We start from the raw sequence: 23,397 nt of genomic DNA on the forward strand, positions 1-23,397 counted from the left end.
GTTTCTTGGCATGACAATCAAGACTGGCACTTTGCCACCACCTCTGGGGCTGCAGGGCCTGACCAGGCAGGTCCAGTCCTGTGCTGCTCTTCCAAGCCTGAAGCCCCCGAGGCCCCTGGCCCGGCTCCTCCCGCACCTGGGCTGGCATCCTGAGTTCGTGCCTGCCAGGGGACTCAGCGTCAGAATAGGCTCTGACTGAGACGGGACATCCCAGAACAAGCTTAACTCAGACCTTAAACTCACTCTAATATTAAATCGGTGAAAAGAGAAAGAAGAAAACAGCAAAAACAGGAAAACCTGGGAAAATAGAAAATGAAGGTAATGGAGTGGGTATCTATGGGATGCTCTAAGACTCCAGAACCTAAGAATGTGTGTGAGAGAGAGAGAGCGAGAGCGAGAGCGAGAGCGAGGAGCTTGACCTTGCAGAAGGTCAGAGGAAAAGAGAGATGGTTGACCCATTTTCCTGGTCTCTTCTCCTCGGCTTTGTAGAATGAGTGTGGAAGGGACCAGGGCTGGTGGGAGAAAGACAGGGCAGGAGGGAAGACAGACCTTGTCCTTCCACTCAGCTCCCCGGGGTCCACGGGGTCTCAGCACACCTCCCCAGGCCGGCCGACATCCCTGGGGGGCAGTGACAAGTAGTCCTGCTGTTTCAGGGCTTTGAAGAGCTGAATGGCTGGCACCTGGGGAATGGCCTGGCAGGGGGGCTTCTTGGCCTGGAACACCTGGTCCAGGTCCCTGATCTGGGGGCAGGGTCCCGGAGAAGAGGACTTACTCTGAGGTGAGAGAGGGCCGGACCCCACTCCAGGAAGGAAGCAGTAATCCCCCACCTGTTGCAGGACCAGGAGCCCCTCGGGGTGCGGGGAGACTGGGGCGACCTCTGCCTGGGGCTCTCTTGGGCTCAGGACAGGGCCGCTAGCTGCAAGCGGGGCAGGACTTTCCAGAGGGGGCTTAGGGGACTGGCCCATGGTGGGAGGGAGCTCCACGTAACCCTGATACTCTGGCTTTAGGGAGCCTGGGGCTACGGGGAGCCCACTGGCCAGTGCGGGACTGAGGCTTTGGTTCTGGTCTGAGGGGAGGCCCAGAGGGGGAACCTGGGAGGCAGACGGGGTCCCTTTGGGTGGAGTGAGTGCCGGGTCTGCAGTGGTGACATAACCAGAGGCCATGACACTGTCCTCAGGACCCCTAGAGGCAGTGGACAGAGCTGTGGGGCTGTCCTCTGGGCCCTGACCACCCATCGGCCCAGGAGCAGGAGGGGCGGGGCCTGCCCCTGACTCCAGGGAGGGGCTCCCCTCAGCACTCAGGCAGGGCCTCCTCTCCACACCCGTGGCCTGGCCTGGATTCCTCACTTGGGACAGTGGGGTCAGCTGCACTTGCTCCCCTGCGGGCAAACACAGATACTCCAGGGAACCTGGAGGCAGCGGCTTCTGACTCATGCCCGTCTGTGGGGGAGGCTCCTGGCCCATGAGGTTAGGCAGGGAGAGGTAGGGGCCGTTGAAGTCAAAGCCGAAAACCTGGCTCTCGGGCCTGCTCAAGGGGGCCGACAGGCAGAGCTGGGAGCTGCGGGGAGGCTCTGTGGGCAGGTCCAAGGCTGCTGGAGTCATGTGAGGCTCAGAAGGTGAGTCGCTGGCAACTTTAGGGTCTTCTATGGTGAGAGGTGACACCTCGCTGTGCCTACGGACTACGGGGCACACCCTGTGGAGAGAATAGGTACAGGGATGTTGGGACAACTTTGGGCAGACACCTTAGCTGAGGTACCAGGGACTGCGGGGGAGGGGACGCTGCCAGGCCTGGAGTGGGGCAGGAAACCACGCTTGCCTTCTGTCTCCCCACGGACCTGGCCCTCCGGCCCCCACGCTCTTGTGCGAGGTCTTCCTCGGCCCAGCGTGCCCCTCCCGCCCTGTGCCATTTCCCACGTGCCCAGCCTGTGCACACTCGGTCATTCCTACACCCCTTTAAACCAGGAGCGCAGTCCCCTCACCTGAGGGTTAGTAGTGAGCTGGTGGCCCCAGTGCTGGCCATGATGGGTCGAGTGCCCCTCGGTCACCCCATGAGGCCAAGGCACTGTGGGGTCTCCCTGGGCAGCAGGGCACAGAGCGGTCAGCCGCTCCTGTTTCCCGCCTCTGCTCAAGCCTGAGGCGTGGCCCTTGCCCACCTGGGAGTCAGGTGGCTCTTCCCCACGTCCAGCCGGGATGACCGCCCCCATCACCGCCTTAGGGCAACCCCACCTGCAGGGGTCTCTCTACACTGAGCCACAGGCCAGACGCTGCTTCCTCCAGGCCCCCCCATGTGCGCTGTGGGGCCACTCCCCCACCTCCCAGGGACCCTGGGCCCAGACGCTCACCCGTCCAGCCCAGGGAAGCCGCTGGCCCCCGGTCCCTTGACTGAGGCGCTTCCGCTGATGAGGACCGACGTGCTGTCTGGGAGCCAGAGCCCAGCACTCCCCTGCTGGAAGAAAGGACATTCGTGCCTGTGGCGTGGGGGTTTGGGGTGACAAGGAAGTCGTCGAGCCCCCAGGCACGGGAGGAACCTCAGCACAGTCAGGCCTGGACACTGTCTTGTGACACCAGGAAGCGGAGGCCAGAGGGGCCTGGGACTTCCCCCAGGGTCCTCCGCCCCAGCGTCTGAGGACAGGGACCCCGTGGCGGTGAGTCTGCTCATCTGGGGTGTGGCTGCCTCCATGCTACCCCCTCGCCCTCCCGCACCGGCCTTGAGACCCTCCACAGGCAGAGCTGGCCCTGCCTGGCCAAGGCCTCCCTTCACTCTGTGGTCATCCTGGCCCCCCGAGACGTGCCCGCAGCCCCATTGCCCACCTGCTCAGTTCTCTTCATGAAGTGGTTCTGTCTCCAAGCCCATATGCCTCTGCCTGCAGTGACCTTTCTCACCTGGTACCACCTCAAACGTCAGCTCTGCTGTCCTGTCCTCAGGAAGCTACTCTGCCTCCCACCACCCTAACACCCTCAGAACTAAGCCCTTCCTGAGCCCGCCCTGTGCTCCTGGCCTCCCACACCCGACTCTCCTGCTCCACGTGGGCACCTCATGCACCAAGGGGCCCAGGGGTTTGCAGGGCTGAACTTGCAGGAGCTAGCTCGACTCTCAGAGCTTCCCAGCCCCATCCCCCACCCTGGCCCTGTAGGCCCCGTATTCAAAGCCCCCCAAAAAGTAAAGAAGGTGGGGGCATGGAGACATGAGCACAGGTGCGGAGGAGCCCCTACCATCCCAGGCGCCCTCCCAGCCAGATCCTACCTGGAACAGGTGGCTCTTACTGGGGTTGGGGATTTTCTCCTCCCATTTCCGGTTCAGCCTGGAAAGACAGCAGGGAGGTGATAGCCAGTAGAGGCCTCAGCGCAGGGAATCCAGGCCCAGGGGGAGGGCGAGGTAGCAGAGCAGGGACTGAAGGGAGTGGCCCTGAAGTTCCTGGGGCCACCTGGGGTTTTGGGTGCCCCACCCCATCCACCGTGGAGTCCTCTTACCTGTAGCCATACATGCCACAGAAGCGCAGGGCCGGGAGCAAGGCGAGGGTGATGAAGACCAGGATGACCGCCAGGACCCACATGGGCAGAGCTTCCGGGCAGCCAGGAAGGAAAAAGGAGCATTAGCATCTGGGGAGGGAAAGGCTGGAGGCCCAGGAGGTGGTGGCAGGTGGAGCCATGCCAGGGCGCCTCCAGACCCTGCTCTCTGCTAATACGGTGCTCCAGAAGCTCACTGCATTTAAGGGTGCAGAAGGGGAGAGGGGGCCAGACATGGTCTGCACCCCCACACACAATGTTCGAGAGCTGGGGAGGACACAGTGGAGTAGATCCTTTTCAGCAGCAGAAGGTGCTTGCAGGGGGGACAGTGACTGAGGCTTACGGAAACCGTGCGGGACTTCCTGGAGGAAGTAGCAGATAAGCTTGGCTTGAAGGAACAGATAGGATTGGAGAGGCAGAGATGGGCAAAGTCATGCTGGTGGAGGAACTAGCAGGTACAAAGGCCTCAAAGGGCCCCCATACTTCCTGTTGGGCACCTCTAGCTCCTCAGAGACTGGGCCCCTGAGTGACTTCTCTGGTCTTTTTCTCAGGCCCAGCAGTCCAGCACTCCTTCCTGCTTGATTGTGGCCATCTCCCTGGGGCTCCTCCCCCCGTCAGGCTGCCTGGGACTGGGGTGCTTGCTGCCAACACCTCCTCCATCCTCTCTCCGCAGCCACCTCCTAACCCCAGTCTTGTACGTGTCTCCTGGTGGACACCATAGTGAAAAGCGAGAGACAAATGAAAGTAGCAAGTGCAGGGAAATGGGGAAGATTAAGGTATCAGACCCAAACCTTCCCATCTCAGACCTCTGGTTACAGCTCCTGACGCTCGCTGCCACAGCAGCGGGAGTTTCAGGCTGAGTGGTCACTGGGTAGTGGCTGCCACAAAGATTAAGGAAACTAGGGGCCATATTAGTAGAGGGCTAAGGTCTGGTGAGGGAGGAGTGACGATGAGACCTGCTCCTCTCTGCTCTCTCAAGACCTTCTCTGCAGTCTGTTGCATGCCATGTGTCACTAGAAGGATGCTTGGGCGCGAGAAGGTCATGTCTATGTGTCCGCATCGCCCTGTCCTCCTCCCAGCTGGGCTGTAGCAGGAGGGGTGGGTGGGGGGCCGGTGAGACATACCCCACTCAGTGTCCCAGGAGCACTCCTCACTCCATTCACTCCAGATCCCATTGTAGCCACTGTAGGGCTTGACCCTCACTCTCGCCTGGTACCTGGTGGAGGGCTCCAGATGTGGCAGTGACATGCTGTGGGTGTTCTGGAGGGGTTCTGTCTTGCTCTCCTGTGGGTTCAGGTGTGTCAGAATGCATGCCGAGGCTGAGGCAGCTTTGGGGGCACAGCTGCAAATTCCTCCCACCTCGGTACCTCAGGTCTCTGCTACCCGGCAGCTCCTTGCTGAGGCCGCATGCCCAGGTCTGAGGCAGGTGCAATCCTACCACGCAGGACCCTCGCCTCGGCCCACAGACAGAGTACTCCAGTGGGGAACGGGGACTGCACCTTTTCCAATGCCCCCCTCTGACATACAACAGCACCAAGGTTCAGAAACCCTGAAGGGTCACCATGTCCCACCCTCACCTCGAGATCCCTCAAATGCCCAGCTCCTTGAGGACAGCCTGAACCCAAATTATGGCCTACCCAAGAATACAGTGCAAGTGGCTGGACGCTGGACTCCGAGGCAGGGGTTTAGGAGCCCGGGGCTTAACCCCAGCTCCACCACTGACCCACCCGTCCTGGCCTCAGTTTCCCCATATCCAGCCTGAAGGTCTGGGGCTGGCTCCGTGGTTTCTGGTCTGGCCTCTGTGGAGCCCCAGGTTCTGCACATGAACTGGAGGGCTGCCTCAGGGCCGAGCCAGAGACCGAGCCCCAGCCTGGGGCCCTGCCTGCTTCATCAGGAGCAGCTCTGCCCTTAGTGGGTGGGCATTTGCATTCCGGATTCAATTCCTCTGAAGAAATGTCTCCTTTATGACTTTTGAAAACACTTCATCCAGCGTCTCTCAGCCCTCCCTACCCTGACATCCATGTTCCCTCTGAAATTCAGGGTCACGTATTAATTTTGGCTAAGTTACATCATCTTATGTAACTTTCTGAGTTTCTTCACCAAGGGACGGGACAGTGACCTGCTGACCACATGGAGTCGTGATCACGAAGTCCCAGTGGCTTCCTCTGACCGGTCACTTGCTGGGGCCAGGCTCCTGGCAGGTGGTGCCCTCCTGCGTATGGTCTCACATCCCTCCCCACCGAGCCCCCCCCAGGGCACAGGCCCCCCTCACCTGCCACGAGGCTGCGTCCTTCTTGTACTGGACCTCAAAGGTGTGCTGTATGTGCGAGAAGGCCATTTTCTTCACTTCCCAGCGTAGGATGTAGCTGTCTCTGCCCTTGGTCACGTTGAGCGTCGGGGGAGCCATCTGGACTGGAGAAAGGAAGACGGTTAGAGGACATCATCCCTGACATGCCTCCCATGGAACATCCCTGTGTTCCACGCCAGTCACCGGTGCTGTCTCCACTGGGTCCTTGGGTTCCCATATCATCCATTGTGACCTGAGCAGCCCTGTTCTTGGTTGATGCTGAATGATACTTGTTTTTTGTCTTTTTTCTTTTCTTTTTTTTTGACTTACACTTGTTTTGTAGTGAGGTGACCCAAAGCATGAGTTACTCCTAGCATTTAAAAATAAAATCACTATAATGGATTCTATTCTAGAGTAGCAACTGTTTTATACACTGCTGGACATGCTCAATCTACATGAATTAGTTCACGCGATTCTACCAACAACCCTAGGAGGTAGATACTATTAACGTGTCACATTTTACAGATAAAGAAACTGAGCCCCAGAACAATTAAGTCACTTGCCAAGGACAGGCAAGTAAGAGGTAGCGACAAAGGTCGTGACCCAGCAGATCCCCGGAGAGTAAATGGTAGATTCAAACCCAGGTGATTAAGACAAATTGGCCACTATCTGTGACACACACTAAAGACGGGGTGGAAGAACTTGGTCAACTAGAAATAATGTGGGGGTTCTACACATGCGTCCCCTGCTACATAACAGCAACCAGGGATATTAACCCGCCAGAAACTGCAACTTATTCACACACACTCTGGCCTCCAGGTGAAGGAGTAAATCATAAGACGATTATTTTGAAGGCTGAAAAGATTTACCGGGGAAGACTTTGGAAATCTGAAAGAGAAAAATCCTATCAGTGTCTAAAAGGGAAAGTTCTGTGGGAGGACCAGGGAGGCTTGGCTGGCAGCAGGAACCTCAGCACAGCTGCAGAGTTGGAGAGAGAGAGAGAGATTGAGGAATGGAGGAAAAGGCATTATGGACATGTTCCTGGGGGAGAGCAGCTGAATCTTACTAATTGCCTCCGTCATTGTTGTATTACTGCTTCTTGAGAAATTCAAGAAGAGATTCTAACTATGTTTGTTCACTTTGCTCATGGGACTGCATTTCATTCAAAGTGACAAACATGAAGACTGGGCCACTTGGACTTTATATGGGTTACACAATGAAACAGCGCTGTCCCCCAGACGAACCCCTCACCCCCTGCCCGTGCCACAGAAGGCTGGGGGCAAACTCACTGTTGTTTGAGCTCTCTATAAATTTCTCTTCCTCCTTAGGCCGAACAGAGACGATGTACTGGCTGTGGCTTTCGGGATCGGGCACCGGAATCTGGCACCGGTGCCGGATGTAGGGGCCGCAGGCCTCCCTCAGCACCGGCGAACATTCTTTCTCCCTGAGGACCACGCAGAGGTGAGGGTGGGAGGAGGCAGGGTCTCCGGGAGGGATAAGAACTTACAATCAGCTGCAGCTACTGCTGGGGGCCCCAGAGGCAGGGGGAGGGTAAGACTTGGGAGGGGGCGAGTAGACAGAGGATGAGACCGAGGAAAGGGACACTCACTGTGTATTGGGGCTGGACTTGTAGAAGAGGGTGAAGGAGAGCGAACTGGTCACCCGGGACCTCACTTCCCAGGAGCAGCTGAGCACGGCACCCCCGTCGAACAAGCACTGGAGGTTCTGGGGCTGAGCTTCGTCCCCTGGGAGGCGAGACAGTCCCTCACTCATTCTCTCCTTCATTCATTCCCTAGCTCTCAGTGGCTGCCCACCACGAGACTCATCACAGGGAGATCATGGGTTCTGGGGCCCAAAGGACCAGGTAAACTTCAGCCTGCACCTGCCAGCTGTGTGCCCACAGGTCAGAGAGCGAATTCCGTGAGCCTTCGTGCCTCCCATGTGAACGGGGAGAGCATCTAACTGCAGCATTGGGGGATTTGACACAAGAATGGAGGTTTGCCCGCGCGTAGTATAGCTCTCGTGAAAACACAGCGGCTCGCGAGGCCATTGTGATGATCGTGATCATTATGACTCGCCAAACGGTGCTCAGACAGAGTGCGCAAGGTGCTGCCGCTGCCTCTGCAGAGTCACAGTGGGGTGAGTGGGCCCACGAATGACTCTAAACACACGGCGGAGAAGGTTGGTGGAATCCCGCGGTGTGGACTCCTGGTCCAGGCCATATTGATTTGCCTTCTGCGCAAAGGAGCATCGCCCCGAGCCGGCTCCATTACCTGGCTGGGAGTCCCAGCGGACCTCCGGGCTCCACTGGCTGGGCCGTCCCGAGAGCCCTGAGCCCGGGCGCAGCCGGGTGCGTACTCGGGCCACGTAGGTGCTGCTGGCTATGAGGTGCTCTGGCCCCAGGATGGCCTTGGGGGAGGTGGAGTGGAGGGTGGGGGCCTCCTGTTGGGAGAGAAGGGTTGCTGGAGCGAATGCTGGCTGGGCTGGCTCCTTGTGGGCCTGGGGCCGAGCTGGCTGAGGTCCGTACCTCCCAGGAGTCCTGAAGCCGCCTGTAGACCACCTCAAACTCCAGGTGTGACAGCCACTGGCTCTGGAAACCCTCAAGGGCCACATTCCAGGTAAGCATGAAATGGTCCCCAGCATCATCGATGTGGAGGTCCTTGGGTGCGGGGGGCTGCACTGGAGGGAGAGAAGTCAAGGGCCTATGAGGGCTTGATGACCATGGGGGTGGTTACGGGCCTGCATGGCCTTTGTGGGGACAGCCCTGGGTTCCAGGCTGAGCCCTGCCCCCACCAGCCGAGTGACCTTGGACAAGAGGTCGTCTATGGAACTTAGGCCCTTTATCTGACAAACTGTGGGAGTTCAATGTGGTCATGAATGAAGGTTGTGCAGATAGCTGTGCATATATAACATAAGCTCGATACAAGGTACTGGCAATTAAGCTCTAAATGCAACCCCTCTCTGTCCCCAGGTCCCCACTGCCCGAGGATATAGCCCGTGTGGCTCCACCGACCCAGCAGAGGGCCCTGTGGCTCATGTTACTCTCTCTCTGCTGTCCACCTCCTTCCCCTGTCCATCTGCCCAATGTCCTGCACCTCTCAGTGCCCAGCATAAGAGTCTCCTCTTCTAGAACCTTCTTGGATCCCCTCCCCTCGGCAGAGTCCTTTTCCTGTCCCACCACAGCCCGTCATATGGTCCTTACCCGGGGTTCTACGTGTTTACTCATCTGCCTGCCCTAGTTGTCAAGGAGCTTGTAGAGTGGCAGGGTTTGGGTCATGGTCCCCTTCCCTCTCCCCAGGGTCTGAAAAGGTTCAGTGAATTTAGGGGACAAAGTGAACGAAAACATGACTGAATACATATAGGCAACCTTCAACTTTTCATGAAATCATTCCACCAGCCAAGAGCAAGCATATCTCTGTAGGGAACTACAGGGCTGGGCAAGTGGGTTCGTTAATGAACAGCATGGCTCCTGCCTTCCTGAATCTTCTGTGCCCGAGTGCCCAGAGATGACTTTCAAAGAATTCAATAAGAGCCCAAGCAAGATGTGCGTGTTCTACGCTGGACATGGAACGTGGCAGTTAGAGCATGTGAGAGCTGGAGCTATCAGAAAATCTTCAGCCCAGGATGATGGACACATTACGCCATCTTCCGAGCCACAGCTGCAGCGGGCATCACTGATTAATCATTGCACTCCTAGCCCCCGAGGCCTCACGGAGTGGGCATCCTTCTCGGCATGGAGCTCTAGGAAGCGGCTACCAACTGACCCAACTAGGAACCTAAACAGAAAACCTATTCATCCAAAATGAGGGACTTTAGTCCATGCGCTTATTTCACAGATGGAGGAACTGATCGAGAAAGTGAAACACCCACATCTCCAAATAAGGGAGCCTGGAGCAGATCAGATGCACATCTGTCCTCTCCCCGGCACCTCAGAGCCTCTCTGATTTATGGCCAAAATGGTCAGGGAGGGTGGTAGCCTCAAGCTTCACAAGGGCAGGGATCCTGGCAGGCTTGCTTGCCATTTTCTTCGTGAATGTAGGGTTCAGTGAAGCAACAGATTAATGAATGAACTGCGCGTACATCCTAACTTTGCTTCGTATTGCCCATTTTCCCATCCCCTAGCCATACCTCAGTTGAATCCTCATCATTTCTCCCTGGGATGAATCCCTTAGCTCACATTCTGGGCTCCGAGCTCCCGCTACTTCCTATTCCCTGCCATCTTTCCTGTACACCACCCACCCCCCCACCTCCGCCGGCATCCTCACACCCACATCGCATCGTGCCATGCCCTTCAGGGGCTCCCCATTGCCTGTAAACTCTTTTGCAGGGCACAGAAGCCTCTCTGTGCCAGGCCCCTGCCTTCACTGGCCCCCTGCCTTCACTGGCCCCCTGCCTTCACTGGCCCCCTGCTTCTACTGAAGTCCAGCCTTCTTGAAGCTGATGCTCCCGGGACGCAATTATTCACAGGTATTCCTACCTGCCTCACCCTCCCAAGTTTCCCAGCCATCGTACATGCTGTTTCCTCTGCTCTTCCCGCTCTCTCCTCCCTCCCACCCCTCAGATGTCCCCGCCAAGCTCTTTCCTCTGGGTAGCCTGTCCTGACCTCTCACGGGCCCCTTGCCATTGCCCCTCGGCACGTGGCGTTCGCCTGCATTCAGTAAGTCATCACACCAGCAACACCTGGGGTTTCCTCTGAGCTGCACCCAGGACTCAATCCTTTCTCATCCACACTTGATTGAAATGAATTCAGCATGGCCTAACCCTCCCCCCGCTCCAGGCAACAATTTTGTGCTGCTGCATTGAAGAGGGAGGAAGCCAAGGCTGAGCCCCCGTCTGACACTTATGAGGAGCAACACCGGGTGACTCAGGGTTTGGGACCCAACACATTAAGCTCGGACACCAGCATCTGAGTCCCATGGGGCTCGTTCCTTCCTCTCTCAGCCTCAGTTTCACTCTCAGCGAATTAAGATAAAAATAGTGCACGACGCTGTACGTTATTGTAATTATTCAATAATATTGGGCAGTGTTTCCTAGAAGACAGCCGTCTGCAGGGCTCTTGCCATGCGAATATTAACTTTTAAAAACGACACGCCCTTATCTTTATTTTGGGCACAAACAAAATCGAATCAATGAGATCGGAGTGTTGGTTATATTTCTGTCTAATGTACATCGGATGAAGCCTAACTATTTAAAACGATCCTCCACACCCACCCAAGACCATTGACTGTCTTGGGCCATTGTGTGACACTGGGGGCCACTCAGCAAGGGCGTAAGGCGGTGAGCTCCATCTAACATGCAGGAAGCACTTGACAGGTCTGAGCCAGCACTGTCACTTCTGCTCAGTGGTGGGTGGCACTTGGAAAAGTGACAAAACCTCCCTGGGTCTCAAGTGCCTCATCTATAAGATGGGTCATTGCAGACATTGGGTGAGACAACAAACACGAAAGAGTTTTATAAATGGATACGTTTTCATGTGAATCATAAGAATGGTTATTCCGGAAGGCAAGCCTCCAGTGCTAAAAGGCAATGGCTCGGCAGGTGGTCGAGCTGCCGGGTCAGGGGTGACGGGGGTGGGAGGTACCTTTAGCCCAGGGCTCCTCATGTCGTACGTGCTCCATGCCTCCATCATAGGAGGCCTTAGCCTCTTTCCTCAAGAGACCAAACCAACCCCAAGCCTGTGTCTCCACCCCTTGAAGACTCTCACTCCCTGGCCCACCTCCTGCATTCTGGCCACCCCTGGGGCCCGCTCTCCACACTGAGACCCACCCTTGGGCATGGACCCAAGGCCTCACCGTGCTGGGCCAGAGTAACAGTGAGCTGGGTGTCCAGAGGCCTGTCTGGTCGGAATGAGAAGTAGTCTTTATCAGCAATGACGAAAAGGTTGTAGTTGATGATGCATGTTCTGGGCACACAGTGGAGGGACGGGCATTCTGACCAGGGCATGTCATCGCTGAGATCACAGGACACCGGCTGTGGGAGGCCCCTGTCAGGATAGGACATGGGTTTGTCCAGAGTAAAGAAGAATTACTCATTCACAACATTCCCGAGTGGTTCCCATGACCGAGGGGGCCCGGCAGCGAACAACAACACACACACACAAATCCCTGTCCGTGGGGCCGACATCCTGGTGGAGGGAGACACACAGGAAACAACTCGGTAAAGTAGCTTGTGTGTCCGAGAGAGAGAACTTCACAGAGATAAGCACAGCAGGGAAGGCGGAGGAAGAGGCCAGAAGGACGGGGGCGGGGCCATGCGATTGGGACTAGGGGAGACAGGGAAGGCCTGGAAGAGGTGAAAGTTTAGCAGAAACTTGAAGGAAGTGGGGGAGGAGCCAAGCAGGACATGGGGAAAGGGGATTTGGGGTAAGTGTAAGAGCAAGCGCAAAGGCCCTGGGCAGGCTCAGGTTTGCAGGGCTGCACGATGGCGTTTGAACACTGTAGAGTTTGTGAGGGTGGCAGTTCCGGGAGGCTAATTGAGAGAGGTGGACAGGAGGGCAACACTTAACAGGAATTTAAGGAACCTGGATTTCACCACGAATGGGGGGACATTTAAGAGTTATGTGCAAAGGAGTAAATGTATTCTGACACAGGCTTTGCAAGCGTTCCTTTGGCTGCAGAGTTGCTGATGGATTGGGCTGAGGAGCGATGGCACTATTAGAAGCAGAAGGACCCATTCTGCTTCTGGAATGTTCCAAGTGATAGGAAGCGGTTTGAACCAGGGTGGTGGGGTTAGCACTGGCCAGATGCGTGTTCTCTCTGAAGATAAAGTTAACGGCATTTGCCGATGGATTCGATACTCTGATGGGGAAGGAAAAGTGGTAAAGAGATGAAGACAGGACAGTAAAACCATCCAGCCGTTTGGCTTTAGCCACTAGGAACCCCCATTAGCGAAGTGAGATGGCAAGATGGGAGCAGGGGCGTCTCCTGGGGGTGGAGCCGGAGTCTGGTCTGGGATATTTAGGGCTGGAGACGCCTGTTTTCCAAAGGGCGAGGTGGAGAAACAAATGCACCTATTGGACTGGAGCTTAGTGGGAATCCCAGGGCATCAAAGAGTGAAGGTCCAAGGACTGAGCTCTGGGGCATCTCGCCCTTCGACTTCAAGACAAAAGAAGAGAGCGGACAAGGAGACAGAGGAAGGTGGGCCAGGGACACGCAATGAGAAGGGGTGAGTGTGGTGGCCGGAAGTCAGGAGAGGGAGGTGTTTCCGGAGGATGCCGTGGTCAGTCTGAGTCAGGCGAGCCTGTGGGTCAGGAGGGAGAAGGCTGAGACTGACCCTTAGACTCCGCACCAGCGAGGGCTTTGCCGACGTCGGCAGAGTGGTTTGGGCGGCCTGATGGGGGCAGCAGAATCCTGGGAGAGTGGGCTCAGGAGAGAATAATTGGTAAGGCACCGGGTACAGTGGGGTCTGGACAACTCTTGAGAGGGAAGCGGACAAAGGGAAGCAGATGAAGGGCCCTGGCTGGGGGACGTGGGGGCACCCTGGAGCTGCAGATCTTCTTGGCTTCTGTAAGTGGGGCTCAGGCACATTGGCTCAAGATTGGGAATGATCCCGAGGCGTGGCCCATCGATGACACAGGGCAGAGTGGGAACTGTGGTGGCAGCAATGCCTTGAGCAGCCAGACCAGCAGAGACCCTGGCCGTGGCCTCGGACAGGACTGGAACAGGAAATCATGGCAGGACGATCCAGGGAGGCTGCAGACTTGTGGGCAGACAGTGAGAGCATAGAGGGGGCTGCGGGCTTCTCTTCGGGGTGTCTGGTGTCTCAGTGTGGGTGGAAGCAGGGCACAGCCAAGGTGGGTAGGTGGCGGTGGCAGCGAGGAGGGTGGCGAAGGGAAGATGGAGGCTCCCGGGATTGCAGGAGAGAGCTGAACGGCCACGCAGTGAGTGACGGCCGGCTCCTCCCCAGGGCGGCCTCTGAGGCTCCCCAAACTCTGTAATGTCAGCTGTTTAATTATTTCTATTACTGTGACTTAGACGCTCACCAAACCCCAGCATGGTGTGAGGCACTGGCCCAAATGTCCGTGCAAGAGGAAAGGACAAACCCCTCACTCTGGAGATGGCAGGGCCTGAGGGAGACGCAGAGCTCAGCCCTGCCGCGGACGGACGCTGGCCACGGAGCGGCCAGGGGAGGGGCCTCAGCTCCACGGCCTTGGTTTCCTCATCTGTGAACTGGGCATCCTGTCCCGCTCTGCCCGCCTCGCGGTGAGAATGAGCTAAGACGGACTTGTGTGGTGCAATTTTGTTAAATTGTGATGAAATAAGAGAAGATTCTCACCATCCGCTCCAACAACTTTAACAGAGCTGCCCTTCCCGGAAACCCCGGCATCGCACGCCACACGCCAGCCCCTGGGCCTGACAGGCCGCCTGATGGAGCAGGAGCTCCTGGGCAGGGCCCCCCACCTTCTGTCCTCTGTTCAGCCCCCCCACCCAGCACAGCCCCACATAGTAGTGCCCTCCCCGCCCTCTGGCCCCTGGGCCCCAGTGTCACTCACTCATTCAGCCTGCGGTAGAGGGTCACGTTGATGAGCCGCTGGGCATCCTGGGTGTCTGCCCACCTGCAGATGATGCGACTGGTATAGTCATTATGGCAGCGCAGGGTCTTCATTGGGATGGTCTCTGATCCGAGAGAGGCAGAAAGGGGGTCACACCTCTCCCCTCTGGGTGTTCATCGTCGCCACCCCTCCCAGCCCTTCCTGGGTGCCCAGCACTGGGGAGGGGTTTCCCAGAATCCTTTAGAGTCTCCTGGCTGCCAGACAGAGGTCCCCGGGGATCCTGGGCGGGCTGGGGACTCTGAGGGTGTGAGGGCGCTGGCTCCGGACCCCCCTGTCTGGATAGACACATACTATTCTAGTTGATTCACAGCATATTTCCTGAGCCCCTGCCATGCCCTGCTCCTGGAACAAACCCAACCCTAAGAGGCAGCCCTGCTCTGCCCTGCTCTGGGGCCCCCTGCCCTGGTCTGTGGTCAGCTGCCAGGCCCGATGGTTGGAAAGGGAATGTGGTTCCCACGGCTATCAGAGAAGTCAAGCTCTCTGGGAGCCCTTGGAAGCGGGATTCATAGGCCGGCCTCAGGAGCATCCCAGCCGGGCCTCCGGGAATGAGGAGATTGTTGGGGATGAAGCAGGAGGGGTTATTGAACTCGAAGCGGGGAGAGACCTTCAGGCTGAGGGCCCCAGCGAGGTGGGAACTGGTCAAGGCCACTGTCGGAGGAGCAGAGTGTCTGGAGGAGAAGGAAGTGCAGAGAAAAGGCCGGCTGGGCCGGCCTGGGGGTCAGAGGCCTCGAATGCCACGCTGAGAAATGCGGGCAGAAAAGACACACAAGTAGAGATGGAATTTATAGGAGGCCTGAGAAGAACGAGCAGGAGCGCGGGAGGAGGGAATGCAGGGCGGGGGTGGGGCGCCAGGGAAAGTCAGGAGAGAGAAGAAATGGGGGACCAGAAGGGAGAGAAGTCCAGAGCTGCGGGGGTCTGGCAGCTTCCTTGGGCATGCGTGAGGGACAGCCTCACCCAAGGGGCCCAGTGAGGAGAAAGACTGGGGGGCGGAGGCGGGAAAGCAGAGGGAGCACTCGGGTTCACCTTGGGCTCCCGCCAAGCTGGACCCCCAGCACAGAACCAGCAGGGCGATGGGGAGCAGCCGCCGGGTCAGCAGCATCTGCGGGTCAGCGCTGAATGAGGAGGGGCTGGCACGGGTGGGTCCAGGTCCGGGCAGGGTCCAGGTGCTCACTGGCCTGGAATCTTCCTCCCCGGCTGGGGGCCGGGCCAGACCCAGGTCATCCGCTACTGCACATCCGCCCTCCAGGACTCTGCCATCGCCAGGCCTGTGGAGGAGAGGTCATCTGGCCGTCGCCTCCTCCCTGATGCACACGCTCTGGCCCCCACTGCTGCCTCAGCCTGGCACCCTGGACAGTCCCTTCACCTTGGCCTCAGTGTCCTCTGGCGTGACCATGACAGATGCACTAATGGCTTCCGTGCAGGGCCCTCGTGGTGGGGAAACTTCCAGGAGGGCCAGATGTCTGATGTGCCCTGAGCTCCCTGCGGGCTGCCGCCCGACCTCTGCCTTGGGGAGTCACTGCGTGTTGGGGGCACAGGGCCCTCCCCTGAGCGTGATCACACACACACTCACTCACACTCAGGGCCTGGTGCTCTCCCCACCTCGGCCCGATTTACCAGCATTCCTCCCACACCGCTGTCTGAACGCCAGTTCCCTTTTCTCAGCAGAAGGCCGGGGATTTTCTTTTTCATTTAGTCAGTCAGTCCCTGGGAAGTACCCAGAAGAGTAGAACACAGCCTGAGGCTTGTTTTCTCCCTGTAAGATAGTCCGAAACCACTCAAGCTGTGTGTGCAAGCATGCGCATGTATGCATGCATGTGCACGCACGCGCGCGCGCACGCACACACACACGCACACACACCCTGCGGCTGTCTTGCTGGGAGAAGCATGGCTCTGGACTCAGCTGACCTGACCTTCAACACGGGCTCTGCCCCACCCTTGCCGGTGGCCTGGGCCGACTCACCCACGCTCCCCAAACCTTGCTCTATGCATCTGTGCAGCAGGTGCGAGTACATATACCTCACATGACTGTCAGGAGGAGAACCAAATGCAGTGATGCTTATAGAGAGCTTAGGCCGATAACTGCAGGTTTGTTTGGAGCGAGAGGAGAGTGTTTGTCCATTTAGCTCCTGGGGACAGGGCAGTGCCCTGGGGTGGGCAAGGGTGACTCCGCATGGGCTGGCATGGCTTTGGGCTTTGCCTGCCTACTGGGACGAACGCAAAAATGCAGAGCTTCTACTGAGGTCTTATCGCAGGTAGAAATACTACACATGTGAAGAGAGCGATCCATCTCAAAATAAGTTATAGATGTAACACGATTCCAATCAAAATCTAAGATGGCTTTTGCAAGAACTCAAAAGAAAAAAATATATGTGAGAAGTTAATGAGATATTTAAAGATAAGGAGTCTCTACCCATTAGCAAAATTTATTAGAGAGATCTGACAAAAAAGCAATGTGTCGCTGTCTCACACACACACACACACACACACACACACACACACACACACACGATAGATCAGTGGACATACTGACCAAACAAACTCTATTTTACCCAAGAATGTGCTATATGATGAAAGAGGAATCATGAACCAACATAAAGTAATTGAATAATAACAAGTTTTAAGATAATTGAACAACAACAAAACATACCAGCCTAAATCCCTTTCTCACACCATTCCCCAAATATCAGGTTCATTTAAAATTTAAATGTAAGAATTCAAATCACATTAAGCTTGCAAACCATAGAATTGAATACCCTTAATACCTATTTAAGTTTAAAAGCAGTAGAAGAAATTAGAGAGACACAGTCTGACAGATATAAGTATATAAAAGCAAAATCTTCTATATTTTATAAAAATAACCAGACTGTAAAGCAAAGGACAAAGTGCAAAAAACAAAAACAAAAACAAAAAAACGTTTGCAGCAAAATTATGGAGAACAAATTATTAATGGTTAAAACAAATTGTCATCAAAGAATATAAGTATAAAAATTCGCTTATACGTAGAAAATTCATATTAGTGGCTAACAATTATAATAAAATGCTGACAGTCAGCCAGGCATTATTCAAAGGGCTTTACAAGTATTAATATACCAAATGTGTAGGTTACACCTATTAGAATCCTCACCTTGTAGATGAAGAAACACAGAGGGTCCACAATCACACAGCTGGTAAGGGACAGGCTGGGACTATAGACTACAGCAGGCAGACACTAGAGTTTGTGCTCTTAGCCACGATGCCAACAGTGGTTGTATTTCCTCGTCATCGTACATGTGTATTCTGATGCATACTGACCCAACAGACACTTCTACAGATGTGCATAAATACAGCAAAATAAAACAAAACTTTAAAACATCTTAATTAGCACCCTGGAAGGTTTGAGAAATCATAGCCATTTAAAAGAACAGACTGCTATGCAACAAAAACAAATAAATGGAGATCTTGGTGTGTGATGGTATGAGATCCATAACGTAAAAAACAAACGAACAAACAAACAAACAAAACACCTCAGTAATGGGACAAATTACAGAGTGAATACTATAATCATGTTACAAAGGTACGTATTGAAAACACAGCAAACGGGCAAGTAGATGGAAAGTCTTAGAGAAAAGTTAAGACCTGGAAAAGAAATCCAGAAATTCCAACATCTAGAAGCAGAGGACAGAAAGAATTGAGGGCAGCTGTGGCACAGTGTCAGCCAACGAGCTGTTCCCTTCCTCCTTGATAACAGAAGCTCAGATTTTAGCTGGACTTTTTTGCTGCACAGAATAAAAGACTATTTCCTACAGCCTCCTATCACTCGGTGTGGTCATGTGACTAAATGTTGTCCAAGGAGACATGAGTGGAAATGTTGGGTGTGATTTCTAAAACAAGCTGCTTAAAGGGAACTGGCTCAGGTGAGAAAGGTCCATTTTTGCCCTCCTACCTTTTCTCCTCCTTTCAGCCTGCAACATGGAAATGATGGCTGGAGCTCCAGCAGCTATTTTGGGCCATACATTTACCTTGCAGATGGAAATCACGTGAAACAGAAAGGAGAGAAACCTGGATCCCTTTCGTCACTGTGGGGCAACAATACCAGCCTGAGACTGCCTAATTCTGGACATCTTTTATGTGCGGGAACAATAACTTCTATATTGTTAAGCCACAGTTATTTGAGGATTTTCCATATGTAACCGAACAGATACAATTAGAAATAGAAGAAGATGTCGCAAGGCTTTAAAGGAGACAACAGTCCACTAAGCGAAGAGCAGGATTAATTTTTAACAGTGCCACTCAGTCACATGCTGACGAACTTCCAGTCACCCAAGAATAAAAGGGTAACCCTTGAAGCTTTTGGAGGAAAGAAAGAAACGGGCTATTTTCAATGCAGCAAGGGCCAGGTTGGCAAAATTTTCTCAAAAAGTTAGTGACCCCGAACTCTAAATAAACCGCGATGTCTAGAAAATACTGAAAGAATATATGTTTAAGCCTAGAATCATAAAAAGTCAAGCTTACTTGGAAGCAAGGGCGAAAAAACACAACATTTTGAAAATGTAAGGACAAAGGCAGGTTTTCAGACCTTGTCTGAAAAAAATTACTCTATGATGTATTTCAGAAAGAAAAAGTTTAAGAAAGAAAAGAAGAAAGCATGTGACACTAGACTCCGTGGTGAGAAAATAAACCAATACATTTCCAGCTAAGTAAAGAATTGTTACTGTAGAGAGTGAAAATAATACGTGATACCAATATTGAAGTAAAGCTCAGGCGATTTGAATGTTGGGACTTGGCTGTGAGGTTAGGGGCGGACGGCAGAGAAGTGAAAGCTTGCTAAAGACCTTGTCTCGTTTGGAGGAGTGTATACATGTTAATTAAACAAACTGCTGATGGAAAATGGAAGTTACATACATGCGCAAAAAACGTAAGGGTTAAAAATTACTAAGAGCAAGGGATGCATGGGGCTAGAGGATGACAGAAAGAGGTAAAGGCGAAGGAAGGAGAGGGAGAAAAGAAGAGAAAAACCAAACGCCTTCTCGCTCGGACTAAACGTACACACCTAAATCCCCAAACTCGTCGAGAAATTTAGCGGTAGGACTAAAACAGGAAATGAAAAGGAAAAAAAAAAAAAAGGAAAATACAAATTCACTCCAGACAAAAACAGTTTCAGAAGACACTCTGACAAAGGCTTTTAAAGGAAGAATGCATCATGGCCATGGAGGGGTTATTTCAGAAATGCACAGAGCCATTAAGACATCTATTCATGATTGAAAGAAACAGATTAACAGATGAAAGGAGGCAAAGGATGTTTATCTAGACAGATGCTCCTAAATATTCAATAGTACCAGAGCCATTCCTGATTCAATAAACCGTCAAACCTCTGCAAATGAGGAGCTGAAGGGAAGGTTGGCATTTCTGGTATCTACTAGAAACCTCTGGCAATATCAGAGTCAAAGGAGAAATGTTAGTGTCCTTCCCATCAGAGGCACAAACAGAAGCTGCCCACTATTGTCAAATGATCTCTAAATTCAATATGATCTAAATCAAAACTCCAAAAAAGTTCTGAAAGGATTTTTAATGGGCCTGACAAACTGATTCTAAACTATAACAAACCGCAGATGAGAGACTTGCTCTGTTAGCTATAAATATAATGAGGAATATAACAATAGACAGGTGGAACAGAAAACAGTGAGGAAAATAACTGAGTAGGAAATTGTGAAGGAATAATGGCATTTCAAATCACTGAGGCGAGGATGGGCTGCATACTTATAATTAACGATATTGGGACAATTAGCTAATAATTTTTTTTAAGTTGGATTATTATTTTACATATTACCGACCCTTCCAAATTCCAGACAGATTAAAAATCTAAAAGTCAAAACTAAAATTATAAAAGCATCACAAATATATCTGGAATCTTAGGGGTTGAACAAGACACTAAATCCAGAAAGCATAAGGTAAAAAATAATGACAGATCTGACTTAGAAGCAAGTAACACTTTTTTTTTTTTTTTTACATATGAAACAAGGTATTTTAAACATGATAGAAAAGAGACAGATGATAGTCTGGAAAGTTGTATTTGAACATACTTGAATAAATTGTCAATGCACATAATGAATGAATCACTCTGAAAGTGAATACGTAAAAGACAAAGAGTCAATCAGAAAGTGGACAAAAGATATTTCTGTGTACATCATGAAAGGAACTCGAACAGCCAATAAACATATGGAAGATTAAACATGATAGAAAAGAGACAAATGATAGTCTGGAAAGTAGTATTTGAACATACTTGAATAAATTGTCAATGCACATAATGAATGAATCACTCTGAAAGTGAATACGTAAAAGACAAAGAGTCAATCAGAAAGTGGACAAAAGATATTTCTGTGTACATCATGAAAGGAACTCGAATAGCCAATAAACATATGGAAGATGCACAATTTCACCCATAATCGGGAAAAAGAAAAATCTAAACAAGAACCAGAAAATTTTCATCCATTACGTTGGATACAGTTTAAAAATTGGTCCTTTCCTTAATGAGAAACTTGCCTTTTTATGCATGACTGCGGAAGTGTCTGTTAATTTTGCTGTTTGGAGGATGCTTTGACAATATCTATTAAATTTTTAAACACACAATTTCTTGTCCAGCAATTCTGCTTCTAGGAATCTGGGTTGCAGGATTTTTATAGGAGTGAAAGAATTGGAAACAACTTAAGTGTTTATCAGTACGGGATTGGGTAAATTGTGGTGTGCCCATACTAACAAATGCCACACATTTGCTAGGGTTAATAAATGAGTTGACTCTATATGTATTATTGTGGAAAGTTGCTGAAATATAACATTAGGTGAAAAACTAAGTCATAGAACAATGTTTATGTAATAATCCCGTTTTTGGACATAGAAAAGCTATCTACTTGCAGCATGTTGAGAAAATGTTTTGGAAGGATGCATGTAGTGAAGAGGGTAGGCTATGGGACTAGTGGATGGAGGTGATTGGGACCTTGTCTTCTATGCTGCATAACTGGATTATTCTAATTTTCCATAGAGCTGATATTCATGCACTTACTTGTTTAATATCAAATATGTTCATTAACTCACAAACTATCTTGTTTTACTGATGGAAGAAGCACAACGTAAGTAAAACTAATGAATAAAATAAAGTGACCTAAAGCTACTGGAAAAGGTTTTACTCATTATAAAGCTATTAGAAAAGAGGAAAGATGATAGGTAAATAAAAATTAGAATCTGGTTATGTAAAAGTGTAACAGAGCCTTTGAAGACTAAAACTTGCACATAGGCAGCCTGTCCCTGGAGGCTGTCTGGCAGTCCCTACAGGCTTGTACCCCAATGCAGACCCATAGAAACACCTGCCCTCTCATCCACAGGGCAAATAAGTACGTCTGCACATACCTGTACATATAAACACATACATGCAGACACCCCTAGATGCCCACCCACCCAGCCAACACCGTTGGGGACAGAACACACACACGTGGGTCCAAACCGAGCTAAGTGACAATGGTTCAGGGCTGAGTCTGATAGTAAAAACATTCTTTGAGGGAGAAAAATATGTCTGTGGGCAAGGGACTGGGCCCTTCTCATCTTCCAAGTGAGCTTCCCACGCCTCAGCAAGACTCCAGGTTTCGCCCTCCACCTCCCAGGCTCTCTGCATCGGAGCGTTCCCGGGGACATACGCCCACACTCTCTCTCTTCCTAAAGCAGGCTGGCAGGGACTATCGGTGCTTTTCTTATCCCAAAGATGAGGACGCAGAAGCCCAGGGCAGGGAGAGGACGTTCTCACTGCCACCAACACCGTGGTGACACCGTAGTAAACAAAACAAAGTTGGATGATACACAGGGGTGTGACTCCCAGACCCGAGCTCTTCACCTCCCTGGGTGTCCTCCCTGTTTCCAGGACAACTGAATCCCACCAGTGAGGCTCACCCTCCCCTCCAGCACCCAAGGGTGTCGGCGCCTCTGGCTGACTCCTCGCCCACCAGCTGCCAGTCTGGGCTCAGATCCTCTCCAGAAGTAAGTCCTAACCTCCCCCAGCCCCAGACACACCCGCCCACTCAAGGCTCCCCCATTCCTTCTGGCTCAGTCTCCCCACATTCCCTTGCTACATCCCCGCCTGTCGACTTGCTGCCCAAAGCCAGGCCGTACCTCTTAGTGGTGGGACAGACCGACATTCTCCTGGAGCCTCCAGGCAGCAGTGAGCGGCTCACGCTTCCTATTTGCACTGACGCTGCTAGGAAATGGAGAAGCAGAAAGAGGAAGCAACACTCAGGCCTGTTTCTGTGCAAGATTCTTCTTCATAAGATTGCTTAGCTTCTTAGAATTGTGGACACCGAGATAGCGACTTTTTTTCAAAGTTTTGGTGATTTTGCAAATTCTATTCCTTCTACCAGAAATACTTCTACCCCGACTTTGCCTCCCCGTAAACTCCTACGCCTCCTCTGCCAGCTCAGTGCAAAGCTTCTCCATGCGGCCCTCCCGATGCCACAGGGGAATGGTGGCTGCAACGATCAGAGTGGACGAGAGCCCCGAACCTCACGGACCTGGGCTGGACTCCCAACTCCACTATCGCTCAGCGTATGACCATGTGCAAATGACCTGCATGTGACTTCGCCAGGTCTCGGGACCCCTGCCTGCTACTTAGAGGGATCTAAAAGCTCGAAGGGCCGTTGAGGAAACCCGATGAGATGCCACGCGGCCAGACCTTGGCTCAGACGTGGCCGCAGCAACCCCCAAGGCTTAGCTGGTGTCATCTGGATTCCCCCGGTACCCTTTTGTCTTGCACCTCCCCACACCATCCCATAGTCCTCAGTGTTCGTGGCCATCAGTCCCCAACACTGTCTTCTGTGTGGCTCATATTTCTCTCCTTGGCACCCAGCACATGCCATGGTACAGAGGAGGCCCTTAGTGACTGTGTGTGGAATGAATGGATGAATGAATGAATGAGAAACTCCTGCACACAGCAGGGCTGGGGGTAAGGCAAACTGAATGAGGCACCCCATTGGGTACAAAATTTAAGGGGGTATCAAACTCTCAGTAATCAAGATAAATAAAATTTTAATGCGATG

At 52.7% G+C, this 23,397-nt stretch overlaps 1 protein-coding gene across 1 annotated transcript; it reads right to left on the bottom strand.

The window, feature by feature from the left end:
- Positions 1–232: 232 nt before the first annotated feature.
- Positions 233–22,514, bottom strand: CSF2RB (colony stimulating factor 2 receptor beta common subunit). Its single transcript, XM_006914478.2, has 14 exons — positions 22,478–22,514; positions 15,368–15,609; positions 14,285–14,408; positions 11,586–11,776; positions 8,321–8,472; positions 8,067–8,235; positions 7,403–7,538; positions 7,083–7,237; positions 5,779–5,918; positions 4,631–4,790; positions 3,471–3,561; positions 3,244–3,301; positions 2,342–2,442; positions 233–1,692 (listed from the first exon to the last, which is right to left on the bottom strand). The coding sequence occupies exons 1-14, from the start codon at positions 22,501–22,503 to the stop codon at positions 588–590; spliced, it is 2,850 nt and encodes a 949-aa protein (XP_006914540.1). The 5' UTR covers positions 22,504–22,514; the 3' UTR covers positions 233–587.
- Between the last annotated feature and the right edge of the window lie 883 nt (positions 22,515–23,397).

This window comes from Pteropus alecto, unplaced genomic scaffold (assembly GCF_000325575.1).
Source record: "Pteropus alecto unplaced genomic scaffold, ASM32557v1 scaffold94, whole genome shotgun sequence".
Classification (NCBI taxonomy): Eukaryota; Metazoa; Chordata; class Mammalia; order Chiroptera; family Pteropodidae; genus Pteropus; species Pteropus alecto.

Coding starts and splice junctions, on each gene's coding strand:
- CSF2RB (XM_006914478.2), bottom strand. CDS start 22,503: ATGTCGGTCTGTCCCACCACTAAGAG. Junction 15,610..22,477: donor GTCTGTCCCACCACTAAGAG/GTACGGCCTGGC, acceptor TCTCCTCCACAG/GCCTGGCGATGGCAGAGTCC. Junction 3,302..3,470: donor TGTGGCATGTATGGCTACAG/GTAAGAGGACTC, acceptor CTGTCTTTCCAG/GCTGAACCGGAAATGGGAGG.